Source organism: Capsella rubella, unplaced genomic scaffold (genome assembly GCF_000375325.1).
Source record: "Capsella rubella cultivar Monte Gargano unplaced genomic scaffold, Caprub1_0 scaffold_2, whole genome shotgun sequence".
NCBI classification, from domain to species: Eukaryota; Viridiplantae; Streptophyta; class Magnoliopsida; order Brassicales; family Brassicaceae; genus Capsella; species Capsella rubella.
In genome coordinates, this window is record NW_006238922.1 from 1439090 (window position 1) to 1459297 (window position 20208).

General features: G+C 28.4%; 3 protein-coding genes and 1 long non-coding RNA gene across 5 annotated transcripts; 3 read left to right on the forward strand and 1 right to left on the reverse strand.

The window, feature by feature from the left end:
• The first annotated feature begins 1942 nt into the window (after nt 1-1942).
• Nucleotides 1943-2497, forward strand: LOC111832072. Its single transcript, XR_002835205.1, has 2 exons — nt 1943-2063; nt 2222-2497. It is a non-coding gene; the product is annotated as an uncharacterized LOC111832072 (long non-coding RNA).
• A 3599-nt stretch (nt 2498-6096) lies between these two features.
• On the forward strand, nt 6097-10336 carry LOC111832013 (putative defensin-like protein 110). 2 transcript variants are annotated; one of them, XM_023788071.1, is made up of 3 exons: nt 6097-6231; nt 6822-6929; nt 10069-10336. In XM_023788071.1, the coding sequence occupies exons 1-3, from the start codon at nt 6117-6119 to the stop codon at nt 10218-10220; spliced, it is 375 nt and encodes a 124-aa protein (XP_023643839.1). In that variant the 5' UTR covers nt 6097-6116; the 3' UTR covers nt 10221-10336. The 2 variants fall into 2 exon arrangements, 1 of the variants encoding a protein (XP_023643839.1); XR_002835118.1 differs by lacking the exon at nt 6822-6929 and having other exon boundaries at nt 10069-10149.
• A 4149-nt stretch (nt 10337-14485) lies between these two features.
• On the forward strand, nt 14486-16767 carry LOC17896330 (S-(+)-linalool synthase, chloroplastic). The gene is made up of 7 exons (XM_006301699.2): nt 14486-14689; nt 14773-15025; nt 15118-15502; nt 15602-15820; nt 15909-16047; nt 16148-16396; nt 16478-16767. Exons 1-7 carry the CDS (start codon nt 14486-14488, stop codon nt 16748-16750), a joined length of 1722 nt encoding a protein of 573 aa, XP_006301761.1. The 3' UTR covers nt 16751-16767.
• Nucleotides 16768-16821: 54 nt separating this feature from the next.
• Nucleotides 16822-19427, reverse strand: LOC17895021 (transmembrane protein 87A). Its single transcript, XM_006302086.2, has 5 exons — nt 19068-19427; nt 17840-18773; nt 17532-17627; nt 17287-17423; nt 16822-17125 (listed from the first exon to the last, which is right to left on the reverse strand). The coding sequence occupies exons 1-5, from the start codon at nt 19295-19297 to the stop codon at nt 16978-16980; spliced, it is 1545 nt and encodes a 514-aa protein (XP_006302148.1). The 5' UTR covers nt 19298-19427; the 3' UTR covers nt 16822-16977.
• Nucleotides 19428-20208: the final 781 nt, after the last annotated feature.

Below are 20208 nucleotides of genomic sequence, written 5' to 3' on the forward strand. Positions count from 1 at the left end.
CAAAGAAAAACATATATAACTATTAATTAATAAAACAATAGATATCATATCCAGTGTTTAAATTAATTATATTTTATGATGTATTTTTTCTGTAAAAGAGATAAATTAATATTTTTTTATTAATTTTCTTAATATATATGTACAAAAACTTAAATGATCACTTCAAATAAAACATAGAGATCATAAACCATTAAAATTGTAAATTATAAATACAATATTCTTGGTAAATAAATATCATATTCTATGTTTAAAACTAATTTGGTATAAAATAAATAAAAAATTTCATGCATTTTCTTATCTTTTGACTACAATCTATAAAGAAATAATCAGAAAGAATAAGTTATTTTCTTTTAACTATAAATCTATAAGAAATAAACTGAAAATCTTAGGTGAGTTAAATAATATACGAGTTGGAATTTCCCAAAATTTTATACTACTTTAAAACTTTGACCAACAAAATTACTATTTACGTGTATGTGTACTATTATTTATAATCAATCTAAGTAAAGAACAACTCATTGACAAACAAACAAGAAACAAAAAAATGGCTATCACCACAAAAACTCTAATTGTATTTGCTTTCAGTGTCACTTTCATCATATCGTATGTTCATTGCCATACACCAATTGCAAATGCACCCACAATAGGTAAACAAAACTAATCATTTAGTAAACTATAAGTTCTTTGCATCGTCATGTACTCTTGTTTTACTATAATTGAAGATGGATTTCGTTTTGTATGTATTTGTGTATTCTTATTTCATATACCCCATTTTTTTTCGAGTTATGAATATATGTTGTCCATATGAAAATGCATACTCATATGGTTTTACTCCATTTGTATTAATAAATAGGTCGTGAACTTGCGAAAGATGAGTATTGCATCAAATCAAGAGCGTGTGAACACGAAGGATCAGGAGAATATTCCATAGGTTGCATTACGTTTTGTAATAACATCAATTATGCTTATGCTGTGTGTATTGCAGGATCACGATGTTGTTGTTATCATCCAAATGTGTAATTGTATGAATCTCCTTGAAACATAACATCAACTTTATTTTTTTTGGACATCATATATCAATTCAAATACGTTTCATATGTTTGTTACTCTTTGTATAAAATATCTAAAGCAAAGTAAAAGATATCATCTAGAACATGTTCTCAATGTCTATATAATAGATCAAAGCAATAAACTTTACCAAATTAAAGATATAGTATGAATAAATTGGTTTGATCACATTTCCACGAATTCTTGTAAGGTTTTGATTCGATTTTTGATGTTTGAAATGGTTCTGGGTTTTGAAAATCAGGTTGAAATTCGAAGCAAATCATCGTGAATTGCTTATGCCAAAACCTTTCAAGTTTTATAAAAATCGTTTTTAAGTATCTAATCTTATACAATATGTTGCAATTTCTGCGAAAAGATTATATAAGCATCCTTCCTAATGCTGATCTTTGTTCGAGTTTCCACAAACTAAAATTGAAGACTTGTTACTAATGGTAAAATTGCCAAATATCAAATAATTAGTTGCATGTTTAAAAATATTTGATTTTAAAGGAGTTACATTTTTTAAAGAATATCTAAAAAATAAGGCATTTTTTTTAACATTTTCCAAATTTAATACAAAAATGAAGAAAATAAATTACATATCTAGCAATGTATAAAAACTATAAATAATTAAATACAATTACCCGTGTTCAAACGTAACTAGGTAAAAAAAAAAAAAAAACTTTCAATGTATGATCTTTTGCAAATAATCCTATAAAGAAATAAGTTAATTTCTTTTGACTTTAAATCTATAGAAAATAAATTTAAAATATTATAATATTTTACAACTTTGACCAGGATCAATACCATTTACCAATATTTTGTGTTATTATATACAATCAACTTATGTAAAGAAGAGCTCAGCATTAACAAACACAAAAGAGAAAATAAGAAAATGGCTATCACCATAAAAAGATTAATCGCATTTGTTTTCACTTTCATTTTCATCATATCTTATGTACATTGTCATACAATATCGGCTAGTGCCCCAAATAATGGTGGAGACGCATTAGTAGGTAAACTATACCAACCATTAGTAATTCTGAGCCAAATTTTTTACGTGACCTATGTCAAATATTTTCTATTTGCATCCTCTTTTTGAAGTATGAACATGATTTTGTCATTTTGAAAATGGATTATTCATATTGGTGTACTCTTTTGTATTAATAAATAGGTCATGATCAAATTCCGAAGAATTCGTATTGTGTAAAATTAATAGCGTGTCATTCCTCACAGCAACTAGGTTGCCTTGTGTTTTGTAATGAAGCCCAGTTTCGTCATGGCCGGTGTTATTTTGGAGAAACATGTTGTTGTTTTGATGATGAGAAGAATGTGTCCAAGGTGCATTAATATAACCAAAATGTAATTGTATCTACCTGAGAAATAACATCAACAATGTTTATCATGTGTTTTAATTTGGAGTATATATAAACTATCTAGCTTAGTGCTTGCTGCCTGAAGTTCTTACTATTGTCTCATGATGCCTATTGAGTATATATATATATATATATATATATATATAAACCGCGAGTTTAAAACATGTAAGATCCGTTTACAAGAATCTTATACATGTTTAGAAAAAGAGTCATACAGTAGTATTAATGTTGGTATCACAAAATTTTATTAATTTGTAGTGAATATTAATTTATTTCATTTATAGTGGTATTTTTAATTGTTAAATGTTATACAAATATGAATCGAGACAATTTTACAAAGATAAGATTAATCTTTTTTTTTTGGTAAGGAAGATAAGATTAATCTTGTATATACTATAAATTTTCTAGCTTGAATTTGAATTTTATATTTAGAAATTAAATATCTGAAAATAAGTTACAAATATTATAAATAAATTCTCTTACATGATATAGATAGGTTTAGATTTATGATTAATAACCTTAATTTTTATATTTTGACATCCTATTAAACTTTACAAAATGAACATGATGTATATTTTTAAATTAAAATATTATATAAAATTGGTTAGTTTTATGGTTAGTAAATAGGTAATATGGAAATATATTTTTGTAAAAGGGTATAGAAAAATGAGTATTTTTACAAATTCCCACAACAACAAAGCCAAACGTTTTGATTCCCAAGCATTCATGTTTATGACCTTCGTTGGAGTTCTTGGCCAAATTGAATTTGAAGACTTGGAGAAAACATGAGAAATACAAAAGATTTAATGGCATCTTTGAAACGACTTTAAGAGAATGATATTTTGAAATAAGGTATAATGGTATCTTTATTAAGAAATGTATTATTGTATTTTGACTATGAATATATAATAACAAATAAATTGAAAAATCATCTTATTTAGCTTTGACCAGCAAAAAATACCATTTATGTATATTTGTGTTATTATATATATTCAACATAAATAAAAGAGAGCTCATTAACAAAACAAAAAAAAATTGAGAGTAAATGGCTATCACCATAAAAACTCTAACTGCACTTGTTCTCACTATCATTTTCATCATATCTTATGTTAACTGTGATGAAATAACAGCCAGCAGCCCAAGTATCGACGACCCTCCATACCAAATAGGTAAACTATACCAACCATTTTGCAGTAAATTAAAATCTCTATAAAATAATATATTTTTTAGACAGAAGTTTACAGCTCAACTTTAAATTTTCTAGTCGTAGGTAGTATAATATTTGATACAAAATAAAATAATAATGTTAAATATGATCCAACACTATAAATTAAAAGATGTACAAAATTATCAATATATATATATATATATTATATATATATATATATGTAAGAAAAATACAGAACTATGAATTTTCAGAGATTTTTTCCATAAAATTTGCAGTAATTATTATTAGATTTCATTGGTGATATTTTTTTTTATTGCATTGAAATGTTTTGTGTTATCTGATAGACATGATCATTTCTTTCTTACATTTAATTATTCTTAGAAGATTATAAACTATAGCAAAAAAAATTAGATATATATACTTTTAAAAAGAATGTGAGTTTTGGCAAGTCTAGCTATGATTTCATAATTATTAATTTATCAATTTATCAATGATTTAGTACTGTACCTCTATGAATTAATAAAATATTTTATTCATGTGATTATTAATTTATTGAGGTTTTACCATAGTAATTTTGACTAGTTGTTTTTAATGCCTATGTTAATTTTTGTTTTTACATCCTTTTTCGTTCTTTGTTTCCTTTCTTTTTATATTTATTGATAATTATAACTTTTAATACAAAATGAGCAAACAGATCAGACAAAAGAATCAACTTAATTTTAATTATTATATTTTTAATTTTGTGTATATAAGTGTATTCTTATAACCCATTTCTTTTATAAATAAACACAATAGGTCATGAAGTTCCAAATAAAGGGTATTGCTTCCAGACACCAACATGTTATTCCAAATGGGCGAGCGTAGGTTGCCTTGTGTTCTGTCGTGAAGCGAAATATTCTGATGGTAATTGCGTCAAAGAAGTATGTTGTTGTTATAATAAGATGTAAGTTTATCTACCTGAGAGATCATTTTTTGTGTATTGGATTTCAACATACATAATCTATAAAATGAAAAAACGAAATACAACACAATGATTTATGGTTTATTTGGTAAATTCCTTTTGATTCAATATATGCTCATATATTTCGCTCCAACAACAACATTGTATTGTTTGTTTTTTTTATGTTTTTATGTTTTTTTTTATGTTATTTTTTTGCCAACAACAACATTACAAGTTCAAGATATAAACCAAAGAGTTTCAATAAATAACTTGAAGATTACAAGTTCGAGAAATACGAGCAAGCGAGAAACGAAATTAATAAAACATTAAGCAAACAAATCGCATTATAAAAATTGGAGAAGTTGACCATCCTTCAAGAGATTGCATTAGGTTTTTCAAACACCCAACCAATCACTGATACAAAGTATAAAACAATAAATATCCAACAAGATAGATATTTTACTATGCAATGCAATAAATATAGTATTAACAGTATTTAAACATAATTAGAGAGAAAAAATTATATGTATTTTCTTTTGACTACAGTTAAAAATATACAAATAAATTGAAAAAATGTTATTTTCTTTTGACTATAAATCTTAAAAAAATGGAAAGATTTTGTATCATTAGTTATTATAACTTTGATCAGGAAAAAATAACATTTATGTATAATTTTGTTACTACTTCTATTTCACAAAGAGTGTCACTTTGACATATTTCACACAAATTAAGAAAAAATTAAAATATACATATATACCCTTATTTAATAAATGGTTAATGGTTTAATTAATTATAAATTAAGGGTAAATTCTATGTTTCATTTTTATACACTTAATTTTATATGCATCGGTGTATGAGCCCATTTTTAAATTTACGAACAAGAATATGCTTATTAATGTACTGATTTTTATTAATAAAAAGGTCATTGAAGTTGAAGTTTGGACATTGCTTTAGAACACCAGAGTGTTTCGCCGAAGGCTAATTTGGCATTGGTTGCATTGTGTATTGTAAAATATTTAATTATTCTTATGGAGAAAAATGTTGTTGTTATTATAAAAAAGATAATGCGTATATGAGGTGAAATAATCACAGCCAAATGCAATTGTATCACTAATAAAGTCAACACTTTTTCATATGTTCCCAAAATCCCAATATATATGAGAAGTAGAGCAAAATAAATAAAATTTACCAAATCAAAGGTATAATTAGAATTAAAGTTTTTGAGAGCTTTTTTTTGTTCTGCAATTGAATAAAATCTTAACTGAAATTCAAAATACAACACGACGAAGAAATTTAGACGGTCCAATATGTTTTCACATCTTACACGCAGTCCATTTGGTAAATGTGTTGTGTTCAAACGTAATTAGGGGAAACAAATTAATGTATTTTTTAATCTGTTTCCATAAAGAAATGCATTAACGAATTTTGACTATAAATCTATAAAAGTAAATATATTGAAAGATCATATTACTTTCCAACTTTGACCAGAAAAATACCATTTATGGATGTTTGTGCTATTATATATATATAATCAACATAAGTAAAGAAGAACTCATTAACAAAGCAAAACAAGAATATATAAAAAATGGCAATCACCATAAAAACGTTAATCGCTTATGTTTTCACTTTATCTTTCATCATATTTTATGTTCACGGTGATACAATAACTGCTAGCAGTCCTGAATCAGCATATCAAATAGGTAAAATATATAAACTATTTTACAGTAAAATCTCTATAAAGTAATACATTTCTCAAGTCCTAAGTTGGACAGTGTAATATCTGATTACTTAAATTTGCATTAATTCTTATTAGAATTCATTTTTACCACTGCATCTAAAAGATTTGCGTTATCTTTTAGACATGACAATTGCTTTCATACTTATTTTACACTTGATTTTTCTAGATTAATACAAAATTATGAAAATATAGCTATAAATTAAATAATTATTATATTAATTAATAAAATATCGTATGCCTAACACTATTAATTTATAGAGGTTTTCTGTAATAATTTTGACCCAAAATTTTAAAATAACCAACATTATTAATTTTCTGTTAATTCCTCTTTGACTCTAGTTCCACTTAAAGGTACCATTTTCATTCTTTGTTTCCTTTCTTATTTCTTTATTGAAAATTATAACATTTAATACAAAATGAGCAAACAATTCATACCAAAGAATCATATTTCCATTAAATATTATTTTTGGATAAATCCATTATTATATATTTAATATTGAATTATATTGATGAGTTCTTATAACCCATATTTTATATCAATAAATACAATAGGTCATGGAATTTCAAAGAATGGGTATTGCTTCCGAACACCAGCATGTCTTACCTTATGGGGGACCTTAGGTTGCCCTGTGTTTTGTCTAAGAGCCCATTATTCTAGTGGTAATTGTGTCATCAAAGATTTATGTTGCTGTTATAATAAATAAAAATGAAATAATCCAATCAAATGTATGTGTACATCAGAGATATTTTTCTTTTTTTATTTTGCATTTCAACAAAATCTATAATAAAAAAATTTGAATACAACATAACTCATAATGTTGGATGGTTTACTACTTTTACATATGCTATATGGGTAAATAATCTTCAGTATATACTCATAATCTACTTTATTTTTATGTTCTACCGCTATTGTTAATTGAAATTTACAAATTGTAATATAATTATACAATCATGTATAAAACAATAATATAATGTTACCAGTGTTCAAGCATAGTCAAATTAAAAAACCATTCTATGTATTTTTGTTTGACTACAATTATATACAGCAACAAATCGAACAGAATAAGTTAATATCTTTTGACTATAAATCTATAACAAAATTAATTGAAAGATTATGTGTATCATAAATTGTAGAACATACTTCTTTTACATATGTTATAATTTAAAATTTTCAAAAACAGACTTATATTACTCAATTGACAAAACCAAATATATTATGTATTGTAATATAATAAATCAAAAATAAGATCACAGAAAGATGAAAGAAAAATAATAAATGTTTTTAGAAAATATTCATATAATGAGCCTCAAACTACAAATGTAAGCTTGATTTAACATGCATCCAAATTTAAAAGTTGTATTTACTATAATCCAGTTTTAAGTTTGAGTAAATTAAATTTTTTAAAAATCTTAAAAATATTATAATAGTTAAAAGTTTAAATGTTTAAAATATTAAAAGTTAAAAAATTTTAAGATTTATTAAAGCTTCAAAATATTATATTTTTAATATTTGTAAAAATTTTAAAAGCTTAGAATACTATAAATATTAAGACTTTTAAAAGGGTCATATTACTATCAATAGTAAATCTTTTAAATGATTTCAATATTATAAATATATAAAATAGTTGATAATTTTGCAACGGGTCAGAACATATATTAAATCAATTGATAATTTTGCAACGTGTCAGAACATGATGTACACCACTTAAGTTTTACAACCATATACTTTGTAATACCATATCTTACATAAATATAATTTTAAATTTATACAGAAAAATTATTTACTTTTAATGAATTACGGGTCCTAAATTAGATGACTAAATCAAAATTTTCGAGGGTTTATACAATGTCCTATTAATAAAATATACTATTTAAATATTGATTAAATCAATTTATCAATAAATAAATTTTACCAATAAATTATGTATCAAACTATGTAAGTTACGGGTTATTTTGTTAAACTCACGATTATATAGTGAAGTGTGTTATGAATAATATTTTTAAGAATGCAACTGTTTCGGGTTGATCCGTCAAAAACAATATTCTAAGTATACAATTTTTTGTATGCAAATTTTTTAATTTTTTTTACGTATATTCCCACTTTTACTACAAAAAATAGGCAAATTATATTATATCTTGAAAAATATTTCTTCACACTGTTAAAATATATATATATATATATATATATTTCTTTTATTGTAGCAAAACGCATTACATTATCATTTACTCGATGATTCCTTCTACTATTTTATCCAAACTCATTACATAAATTATAAATATATGATTCAACGTAATCGACTACATTGCAATTAAATAAAAATAAATATGTTATAATTTATACGTAAATAATTTCCTGTGCTATAGCGTATCTGTAGCGCTGTTAACTTAAAAAACAAATAGTAGTATAAATATAACAATGCATTTGTTACTTTAGATACGTAAAAACTTTTTTTTGTAGACACACGTATATACTCTATATAATACAATATATTTTTTAATTTTTCTCAAACCCTTTCTATTTTTAACACGTACCCTCTTTCAAAAACTACTTAAACACCTATTTAATAGCACCATTTAACCCGAGACTTTCTTTTTGCGCTGTAGCGCGGGTTCGTACCTAATTAAGGTATATATATGATATCCTCGATATTTCCTAATCAAAATACAAAATTTTAAATAAAGAAATAAAAAAAATATCCTGGTACCGGTGTTCAAACATAAATAGGGGAAAAGTTAATGTATTTTTGAATATTTTTCCATAAAGAAATGCATTTATTGAATTTTGACTATAAATCTATAAAAATAAATATAATGAAAGATCATATTATTTTCCAACTTTGACCAGAAAAATACCATTTATGTATATTTTTCTTATTATATAAAATCAACTTAAGTAAAGGAGAGCTCACTAACAGCAAAACAAGAATATATAAAAAATGGCTACCACCAAAAAAACGTTAATCGCTTATGTTTTCACTATGTTTTTCATCATATCTTATGTTCACTGTAATACAATAACTGCTAGGAGACCTGCATATCCGACAGGTAAAAATATAAACCATTTTACATTGAAATCTCTATAAATTAATATCTTTCTCATGTCCTAAGTTGCGTAGTGTAATAGTTGGTATAATTTAATTTAAAGGTTATAAAATAATATTTTTTTGTAAAAAAGCATCAAAATATATTTTCTCATCAGTACTATAAATAGATACATGTGTAAATTTATTAATATATATAAGAAAATTTTGAGAAATATGACTCATGCATTATTTGTTTTGTTTTTCCCTTAAATTTGCATTAATTCTGATTGAAATTCATTTTTGATATTAATACTGCACCTAAAAAAATATGTGTTATCTTTTAGACATGATAATTGCTTTCATACTTATTTTAAAGTTGATTCTTCATGAATAATAAAAAATTAGGAAAATCTAGCTATAAATTAATAATTATTAGATTATCAATTAATTAATACTTCTATGAATTAATAATATATCTTATGCTCAACATTATAAATCTATAGAGGTTTTGATGTAGTAAATTTGACCCAAACTTTTTAAAATGAGCAACGTAATTAATTTTCTGTTCATTCCTCTTTCACTCTAGCTAGTTTCACATAAAGATACAATTGTCATTCTTTGTTTCCTTTCTTATTTATCTTTATCGACAGTTATAACATTTAATACAAAATTAGCAAACAAATTAGACAAAAGAATCATATTTCCATAATTATATATTTAATATTGTATATTTATTGGTGTATACTTTTAACCCATTTTTTTATAAACAAATACAGTGATTCATGGAATTCCAAAGAATGGGTATTGCTTCCGAACAACAGCATGTCTTACCTCATGGGGGAGCTTAGGTTGCAAAGTGTTTTGTCAAAAAGCCCATTATGCTGATGGTAATTGCGTCATCAAAGATTTATGTTGTTGTTTTAATTAATAGATTTTAAAAGAATCTAGCGAAATATTCTAATGGTAGTTGCGTCAAAGAAGTATGTTGTTGTTATAATAAGATGTAAGTTTATCTACCTGAGAGATCATTTTTTGTGTATTGGATTTCAACATATATAATCTATAAAATGAAAAATCGAAATACAACACAATGAATATTAGATTATCCAATACAAATATATGGTTTAATTTATTTGGTAAATTCCTTGTGTTTCAATATATGCTCATATATTTCGCCAACAACAACATTGTATTGTTTGTTTTTTTTATGTTTTTATGTTTTTTTTTATGTTATTTTTTTGCCAACAACAACATTACAAGTTCAAGATATAAACCAAAGAGTTTCAATAAATAACTTGAAGATTACAAGTTCGAGAAATACGAGCAAGCGAGAAACGAAATTAGTAAAACATTAGCAAACAAATCGCATTATGAAAATTGGAGAAGTTGACCATCCTTCAAGAGATTGCATTAGGTTTTTCAAACACCCAACCAATCACTGATACAAAGTATAAAAAGATAAATATCCAACAAGATAGATATTTAACTATGCAAAGCAATAAATATAGTATTAACAGTATTCAAACATAATTAGACAGAAAATATTGCATTACCAAAAAAAATTTAGACAGAAAATATTCAATGAATTTTCTTTTGACTACAATTAACAATATATAAATAAATTGAAAAACAAGTTATTTTCTTTTGACTAGAAATCTTTAAAAAATGGAAAGATTTTGGATCATTAGTTATTATAACTTTGACCAGGAAAAGTAACATTTATGTATAAGTTTGTCACCCCATCTGTTTCAAAAAGAGTGTCACTTTGACACAACAAAATAAGAATACAAATTTTTAAATAAATAAATGAAACGACAAATATCATATTACCAGTGTTCAAACTTAATTAGGGGAAAACAAATTAATGCATTTTTGAATATGTTTACATAAAAAAATGCATTACTGAATTTTGACTATAAATCTATAAAAGTAAATATATTGAAAGATCATATTTTTCTCCAACTTTGACCAGAAAAATACCATTTATGGATATTTGTGCTATTATATAAAATCAACACAAGTAAAGAAGAGCTCATTAACAAAGCAAAACAAGAATATATAAAAAATGGCAATCACCATGAAAACGTTAATCGCTTATGTTTTCACTTTATTTTTCATCATATCTTGTGTTCATTGTGATACAATAACTGCTAGCGGACCTGAATCAGCATATCAAATAGGTAAAATATATAAACCATTTTACAGTAAAATCTCTATAAAGTTATACATTTCTCAAGTCCTAAGTTGGATAGTGTAATATCTGATATAATTTAATCAAAAGTAATAAGATGATAGTAACATCAAAATATATTTTCTCATCAGTACTATAAATTAATAGCTGTATAAACTTATTAATATATATATATATATATATATATATATATATTAAATGTAAGAAAGTTTTGAGAAATATTCTCATCATTATTTATTGTTTACTTAAATTTGCATTAATTATTATTAGAATTCATTTTTATTACTGCATCTAAAAAAATGTGTGTTATCTTTTAGACATGATAATTGCTTTCATACTTATTTTAAACTTGATTTTTCTAGAATAATACAAAATTATGAAAATTTAGCTATAAATTAAATAATTATTAGATTATCAATTAATAAAATATCGTATGCTTAACATTATTAATTTATAGAGGTTTTCTGTAGTAATTTTGACCCAAAATTTTAAAATGGCCAACGTTATTAATTTTCTGTTAATTCCTCTTTGACTCTAGTTCCACTTAAAGGTACCATTTTCATTCTTTGTTTCCTTTCTTATTTCTTTATTGAAAATTATAACATTTAATACAAAATGAGCAAACAATTCAGACAAAAGAATCATATTTCCATTATATATATTATTTTTGGATAAATTCCATTAATATATATTTGATATTATATATATAATGATGAGTTCTTATAACCCATTTTTTATAAATAAATACAGTAGGTCATGGAATTCCAAAGAATGGGTATTGCTTCCGAACAGCAGCATGTCTTACCTTAGGTTGCCCTGTGTTTTGTCATAGAGCCCATTATACTGATGGTAATTGCATCATCAAAGATTTATGTTGTTGTTATAATAAATAAAAATGAAATAATCCAATCAAATGTAAGTGTACACCTCTGAGATATTTTTATATATTTATTATGCATTTCAACAAAATCTATAATAAAAATTCGAAATACAACATAACTCATAATGTTGGATGGTCTACTACGTTTACATATGCTATATGGGTAAATAATCTTCAGTATATACTCATAATCTACTTTATTATTATGTTCTACCGCTATTATTAATTGAAATTTACAAATTGTAATATAAATATACAATCATGTATAAATCAATAATATCATGTTACCAATGTTCAAGCATAGTCAAATTAAAAAACCATTCTATGTATTTTCTTTTGACTACAGTTATATAAAGAAACAAATCGAACATAATAGGTTAATATCTTTTGACTATAAATCTATTATGTGTATCATAAGTTGTTTACAGCTTTGACCAGGAAATATACCATTTACATATATATTGTTTTATTATATATTATCAATCTAAGTAAATAAGAACTCATTGACACAAAGAACAAAAAAAATGGCTTCCACCACAAAAACTCTAATCACATTTGTTTTCAGTGTCATTTTTATCATATCTTATGTTCATTGTCATACAACAATTGCCAGTACTGCCCCAGATAAAAACGAACCCGAACCCAAAGGTAAATTATACTAACTATTTTGTAATTTTGAGCCAAACATTTTAAAATGACCTTTGTTAAATTATACTAATTCACTTGAAGATAAAAATTTCATTATTTTTTCCATTTTCATATACATTGCTGTATTCTTATACCCCAATTTTTAAAATTATGAACATGATTTTGTCCTTTGCAAATGAATATATATGCATATTGGTGTACTGATTTTTTCTAACAAATAGGTCAAGAACCGGCGAAATTTGGATATTGCTTTGAAACACCAGCGTGTTATGCACCAGGCCAATATGCAATTGGTTGCATTGTGTATTGTAAAGAAGCTCATTATGCTTTTGCTCAGTGTAATGGAAAGAAATGTTGTTGTTATCATAAAAATATGAATGCGTCTGAGGTGAAATAATCACTACCAAAACGTAAACGTATCACGTGAATAATAAAATCTACAGTTCTCATATTATTTTTTATCACTATTGTATTACGTGTTTTATTCAATGATGCATGGTGATGATCAACGTTAAAACAAGTATTTACAAAATACCGTATAAGTTCACTCATAAACTGAAATATGTTTTTCACTTTTGTATTGGTGACAAATCCAAATAAATCGTTCTCAATATAACATAATTGGTTTATTTGGTCTCCAATTCATTTGTTCAATTCAAATTGAGTTCTTGAATTCTCAAATTATCCCTTGGATTCCTGGAAAATGTGAGAAACCGACAAAACAAACAGATGGTATTCAAGAACCATACTTCATTTGTTCCTACATATCTAGAAGATGAAAATGATTGGTCACTAAACCCTTTGCCCCTTTCCATTTGTTTCAACTTAGTTGTGACTAAACCAGTGCTAACCATATGAGTATGATTCTGACGTTTAAGGCTATGATCAACTGACCCAAAACATGTCATTTTGAAGCTGGTACTTGACGTTTGCTTTGGTGGTCCTGTTATAAGGCCTTATATTTATATAGTGGCAAAAAAACGTTCTTTTTACCAAGTGTTAATAGCTCAATTGGTAAAGATCTCTGGTAAAAGCTTAGGGGTCGCCGGTTCGAGTAGTGCTTGGGACGAGACCATATAACATGTTTAAGGGATGTATGAGTTCCTTAGTATATTCCATAACTATGATCATCACTATCATCATCAATTTCATAATTAGAAAATATCGGTTACTTTCGAAAGCGAAAGTTACTGATTTGTTTGTGTATAGAAATATGTGGCTCAAGTGCAAGATTCCGACCAGGTCATTTTCCAAAGGAGATTTTTATTTTTGCTATACATCATAGTACAAAGATTCTTAAATAACTCGTGATTCATGATAAAAAATTGTATAAAAACAGAGTTGATGACTATTTTAGTTATGGCCCCTATTTCCTACATCCACCACTTCTTTATAATCCATAAGTCATTTATATATAGAGGATTCGATTGTTTGAAGTTTAACACCATCCTCATTAGCTTAAGTTCATATAATCATGGCCTTAATAGCTACCAAAATAAGTTTACTTTCTTGTTTCGTTTCTACTTATCCAACCCATCCTCCAACATTTCGGATTTCGAAATTTCCCAATGCGGTTGCTTCTTTGTCGCCTACATATGTTACTAAAAGATCGGTCTCGAGCAATCCTTATGCTTCAGTTTCTAGCCCTTCAAAGCAGTTTGATACTAAGACATCCATAGTATATACTCATTCTGTTTGATTTGTATTGCTTTGTAATCACACCATTTCCAAAACTAAGGATGTGTTTGTTCTTATACGTAGGAATATTCACACGAATTCAATATCAAGAAGATCAAGAACATACTAATTGCAAACATAGATGATGTCCCATCGGCGAACCTGGATATGATTGATGCCATTCAAGTTTTAGGAATTGATCTCCATTTTAAACGAGAGATCGAGCAAACGCTTCACATTATTTACAAGGAATGCACGAAATTCAACATGTATGATCTCCACGAGGTCGCGCTTTGCTTTCGATTGCTGAGACAAGAGGGTCACTATGTGCAAGAAAGTATGTGACGTACTGACCATATATATAGTTATTACATTACGCATATGATATGTGTGTCGTGTTTACGGTTACAATTCTTACGAGACATTTAGGTATTTTTGAAAACATCCTAGACAAGAAAGGTGGATTCAAAAATGACATAAAAATTTACGTCAAGGGACTTATAGAATTGTATGAAGCTTCCGAGCTCGGTGTAGAAGGAGAAGAAACACTCGATGGCGTAAGAGAATTCACCTTTAGCTGCCTTGGTGAACTATGCTCAGGTAGAGTAAGTCATCAAAAGCGAGAGATAATGAAGTCTTTGGTGCAACCTCGCCACAAAACCTTAACAAGATTGACGTCCAAGAGGTTCATAAGCATGATAAAACCCGCGGATCAAGAAGATCAAGAGTGGTTACAATCTCTATTACGAGTGGCTGAGATCGACTCCAGTATCCTTAAGTCATTGACTCGAGAAGAAATGTCTCAAACATCCAAGTAAAATCAAGAACGTTGCACCTTGTAGGTCAATATTAATTTTTTTTTGTAAAAAATAATTGAATTTGATGTTAATGTTCTGTGATTTTGATTTTTCAGATGGTGGGCAGAACTTGGCTTACATAAAGAGCTGGACAAGGCAAGAAGCCAGCCGTTAAAGTGGCACACATGGTCCATGGAGATTCTTCAAGATCCGACCTTAACTGAACAAAGGCTTGATCTTACCAAACCAATATCGCTTGTTTATGTTATAGATGATATTTTTGATGTGTATGGGGAACTAGAAGAATTAATCATCTTCACACAAGTTGTTGAGAGGTACATATAAACTAGTCGATAAGTTGTCTCTTGATTCAAATCATTAATTATTTAAATTATGTCAATGAAGATGAAAATATTTGTCTAGATGGGATCATAAGGGGCTTGAGACGCTGCCGAGATACATGAGGGTTTGCTTTGAAGCTCTAGATATGATCACTACGGAGATTAGCATGAAGATCTACAAATTACATGGTTGGAACCCAACAAACTCTCTTCGAAAATCGGTAATCATCATTCAGAACGTCGTCATGTATATAGACTTTTTGTATCATATAGCTCACTTGGTTCAAACCCTATTAACAAGACGATGTCTTTGTTTCTCAGTGGACAAGTTTGTGTATGTCATTCTTGATAGAAGCAAAGTGGTTTAGTTCGGGTTACTTGCCAAATACTGAAGAGTATATGAAGAATGGGGTTGTGAGTTCAGGTGTTCATTTAGTGATGCTTCATGTCTACTTCTTGTTGGGCGAAGAACTCACAAGAGAGAAAGTCGAACTAATTGAGAGCAACCCAAGTATTGTATCGGCTGCAGCTACAATTCTCAGGCTCTGGGATGATCTCGGAAGTGCCAAGGTTATACTGAACTAGTGATACTAATGGACTGAAGAGAATCTGAAACTTAAATCTAAGAGATTGTTTTGTATGTTATAACAGGATGAGAACCAAGATGGAGCTGATGGATCATACATAGAGTGTTACCTGAACGAGTACAAGGGATCAACTGTTGATGAAGCAAGAACACATGTTTTCCACAAGATATCTAAAGCATGGAAATGTTTGAACAGGGAGTGTCTGAATCCAAGTCCATTCTCGAAATCATTCTCAAAAGCTTGTCTCAACATTGCAAGAACAGTTCCTTCAATGTACAGCTATGATGATGAGCAACGACTTCCCGGTCTAGAAAAATATCTCAAGTCTCTAATGTAAAAAAGTTCCATTGACGCTCTGAAAATAAGCAGTATGTAACTCTTTATATAGCAGAAGCTCCTCAGTAAAACTTTTAACCATAAACAAGTGACTGATAAGACTAGAAAATAAAAACTTACTCAGGTACAAGGATAAAAGATTTACATAAGGTTACATACCGGAATGCAAGACATACACTAAAGACTATTCGGCAAGGTATAGACTATCTAATGCTTGCTACCTGAATCTTACTCGCGTTTGCCCTCTTCAACGTCGTCTGGAAGCCCAAATAGAAGTTCATTCCTTTCAACATCTTCTGTACTTTTATTTCCGCTACCTGTCAATGAGATCCCTTCCTCTTCAAACTCGTCCCCTGTTTCCGCTAAGTATGAGTACCTGCAAGGTTTAAACCAATTACAGATAAGCTGAGTGCAAAATGATATCCTCTTGGTGAAAACCACACAAGAGTCTTGAATCTTGGCATCTTTGGTAGTTGACCCATTGGGACCATCAAAGTCCAAAACATTTGAGTAAATGCTAATGGCAAGTATTAGAACCTTGTAGGATTATTGGATGGAGCCCAAAGGATGCATATGACAGCTAACAGACCATAAGAGAGTAAGTTCCAAAAAGCTGGAATGATCCACGCCATTCGCCAGAGTTCAATTAGAGGGTCTGTTCCGTTGAAGTATAGCTGATACAGAGACAGAGAAGAATGTGATTTCAGTTACACTCTTCTGACTTGGGGTTTCAACTCTCAAGTAATAAAGGAGAGACGGTCACTAGCGTAGCGATTTGTTACCTCGAAGCCAATCCAAGCAATTGAGAGCAGAACAGCGATAGCAAGTGCATTGGTGAAGTTCCTATAAAGCTCAAGCTTGGCCATGTTTCTCTTAATCTGCAGTGAATATAAGGTAAGAAGAACTGGAACGTTGTAGATGGCTTAAAAAGCTACTGTATATGAGCAGCCAAGGTTCAAACCCTTGAAAGCCTATGCCCTATGGTATATATAAATCCTTCGGATATAATAATGTGATAGATCATGAATATACAATAGTCGTATCTAATGATGAATAAAGAAATCAATTTGATACAAGTGTTGTATCTTACCTGAAGTTTCTCAAGGGTTCTTGCCAATGATGAGAAAATCCACAGAATAAAGCAAGCATCCAGTAATGCCACGGGAATCACCAAAAATATCATTGTTTTTCCTGAAAAGTCATTGATGTTTCCTAAATGCTCAACCAACTCAAGAGCCTCTGTTGCAACAAAATATATGACTCCAAGAAGAAGTACCCTCGAGGTTATGCCACCGAGGGTAGGCTTTACGACCCCATAACCCATAGAGACAACCAGAAGAAGAAGCCTGGAAAGCGTCTTTTTGATGGATGAAAAAGTCACTGCCCACAGAGTAACGTCCATAGGCCTCATCCCAGTCGAGTTGAAATTAGCATATTCAAAGTATCGAACAGCCATTTCACACATGCCAAGAGCAATAACCAAAGTGATATGATAGTGCAGCTGAATTATATCCTTCCAAAACTGAACAAACCGCACAAACCAAACTAGGCCAAGCAAAAGATAAGCTAACGACATGAAGCCAAAAACTTTCATTAAAGGAGCCACCTTTCCCGGTAAATAGCCATCAGGGTTCTTCCACACTGTTCTTCCTCTGATTTTAGTGCCATCCAATTCCGGGTCACATATCATGAAATAAAGATAGTACATCCCAGTCTTATTGATAAACACAGTTTCAGGGGACATGTTAACTTCTGTCTTATTCCCTTTAAAGAAAGTCTTGATCTGTCTTGGCCACTCAAGATCATTAGAACCTCTGTTAATAATAACTTCCCCTAGACTACAAGATCCAGCATCAGCAAGCTCTGGCGTACAACAAATTGCATCAGACTTAAGAAAAGCTCCCCCAATCCTATCACGATCTTTCACCTCAAGTATTATAGCTTCGACCAATCCTGCAGTTGACTGCATTGCATTCTGTTTGCTAGCAGATTCCTTTGTCCGCACAAAGGTCACATCATCAAACCTGAAAAAAAGAAAACATATTGCCTAGACAACATTAGGTAATCTTCCAATTCTAAGGTTCCTCCTTCTCCAAGTAGAGTTTTTTTCAAAGCTAATAACTCATGTAGTCTCGTGATGCTCTAATGATACTATTGTGAAGCTACATCGAGAGGTAAAGACCAATCAAACCCAAGAATAAACATATACAATCAGTACAATACCAAATGCACAAACTTAGAATTCTATAACGCGAAGCTTGTCTCTACTCAAAACCCCTAAATCCAGTGAAGCTGATTGATAAAGGAGTGAGACTGACCTTATAAAGGACTTGCCTTTAAAAGGGTTATCAGAAGAGGAAGAGGAAGTATTTAGATCTTGAAACTTGGAAGCGTAAAGACCTTCGCTACCGCCATGGAAGAAGCGGGCATTAAGTTTTACAGTGAACTTTTCGTTCTTATACTCATGAATCGAACCATTCGCAGCTCCGATCAAGCTTCCGACGAGCAAAATTCCAATCGCCCAAAGCCCTAACGGACGATCTCCCATCGAAATCTCCGATCAAATCCCTCAGAGTGAAAACAAATTGATCCGATTTGAGGATCGCTAGCTACAAATTGATCATACAGAGATGAACCAAGGAGAGAGGAGTTGGGTAAACACTGTGTCACACAGACACCATTACATAAAAACGAGCCTCGATCATACCAAATAGTCAAATACATAGAAACATATTAAAAAAAAACTAAAACAATTATACTTAATAAATAAAAAAATTCTAATGTGTTATTATTAATAAAACTTATTTTCTTTGCAAAAAAAATTATCGTCTAATGTTTTAAACTGTTAATAAAAAAACAAAAATTATTTTCATAAAAACTTATTTGCTAAAATAAAATTATTTTTAAAAAATATATTACAGTAATACATTTTTCATAAATATATATTTGAATAATTAATCTTTGATATAATATATAATGTATAAAATAATTTAATTTAAAATTTGATATATACAATAATTATCATAAAATAATAATGATCTATACGTATATTTTATGTTACATAACTATAACAATTACTAAATTCCATATACTTTAATTATTATTAAAGATAAATCAAAAAGAACCAAAAACCTTAATCACCTAAGCAAAAAAGATATTGTATATTATTATAAGACTTTCAAACATATAATACTTGACAAAAAAACAAAACATATAATACCATGAGACATCATCTAATTTAAATATAATCCCGTTTAAAATCATTTGACATATGTATCCTATTTACTTACAAGTCACACCTATCTATTGTTTGTTCATGCACTAATCAAATCTTCAAGTGTTCAAATTTTCTATTCAAAGCAAAGTGTTAATCGAAGCAAGATCTTGAAATCTTCAACCCCACGAAATTTGCTCCACTTGACCCATTAGTCATCTATAATCTCATTTTTTTAAAAATTC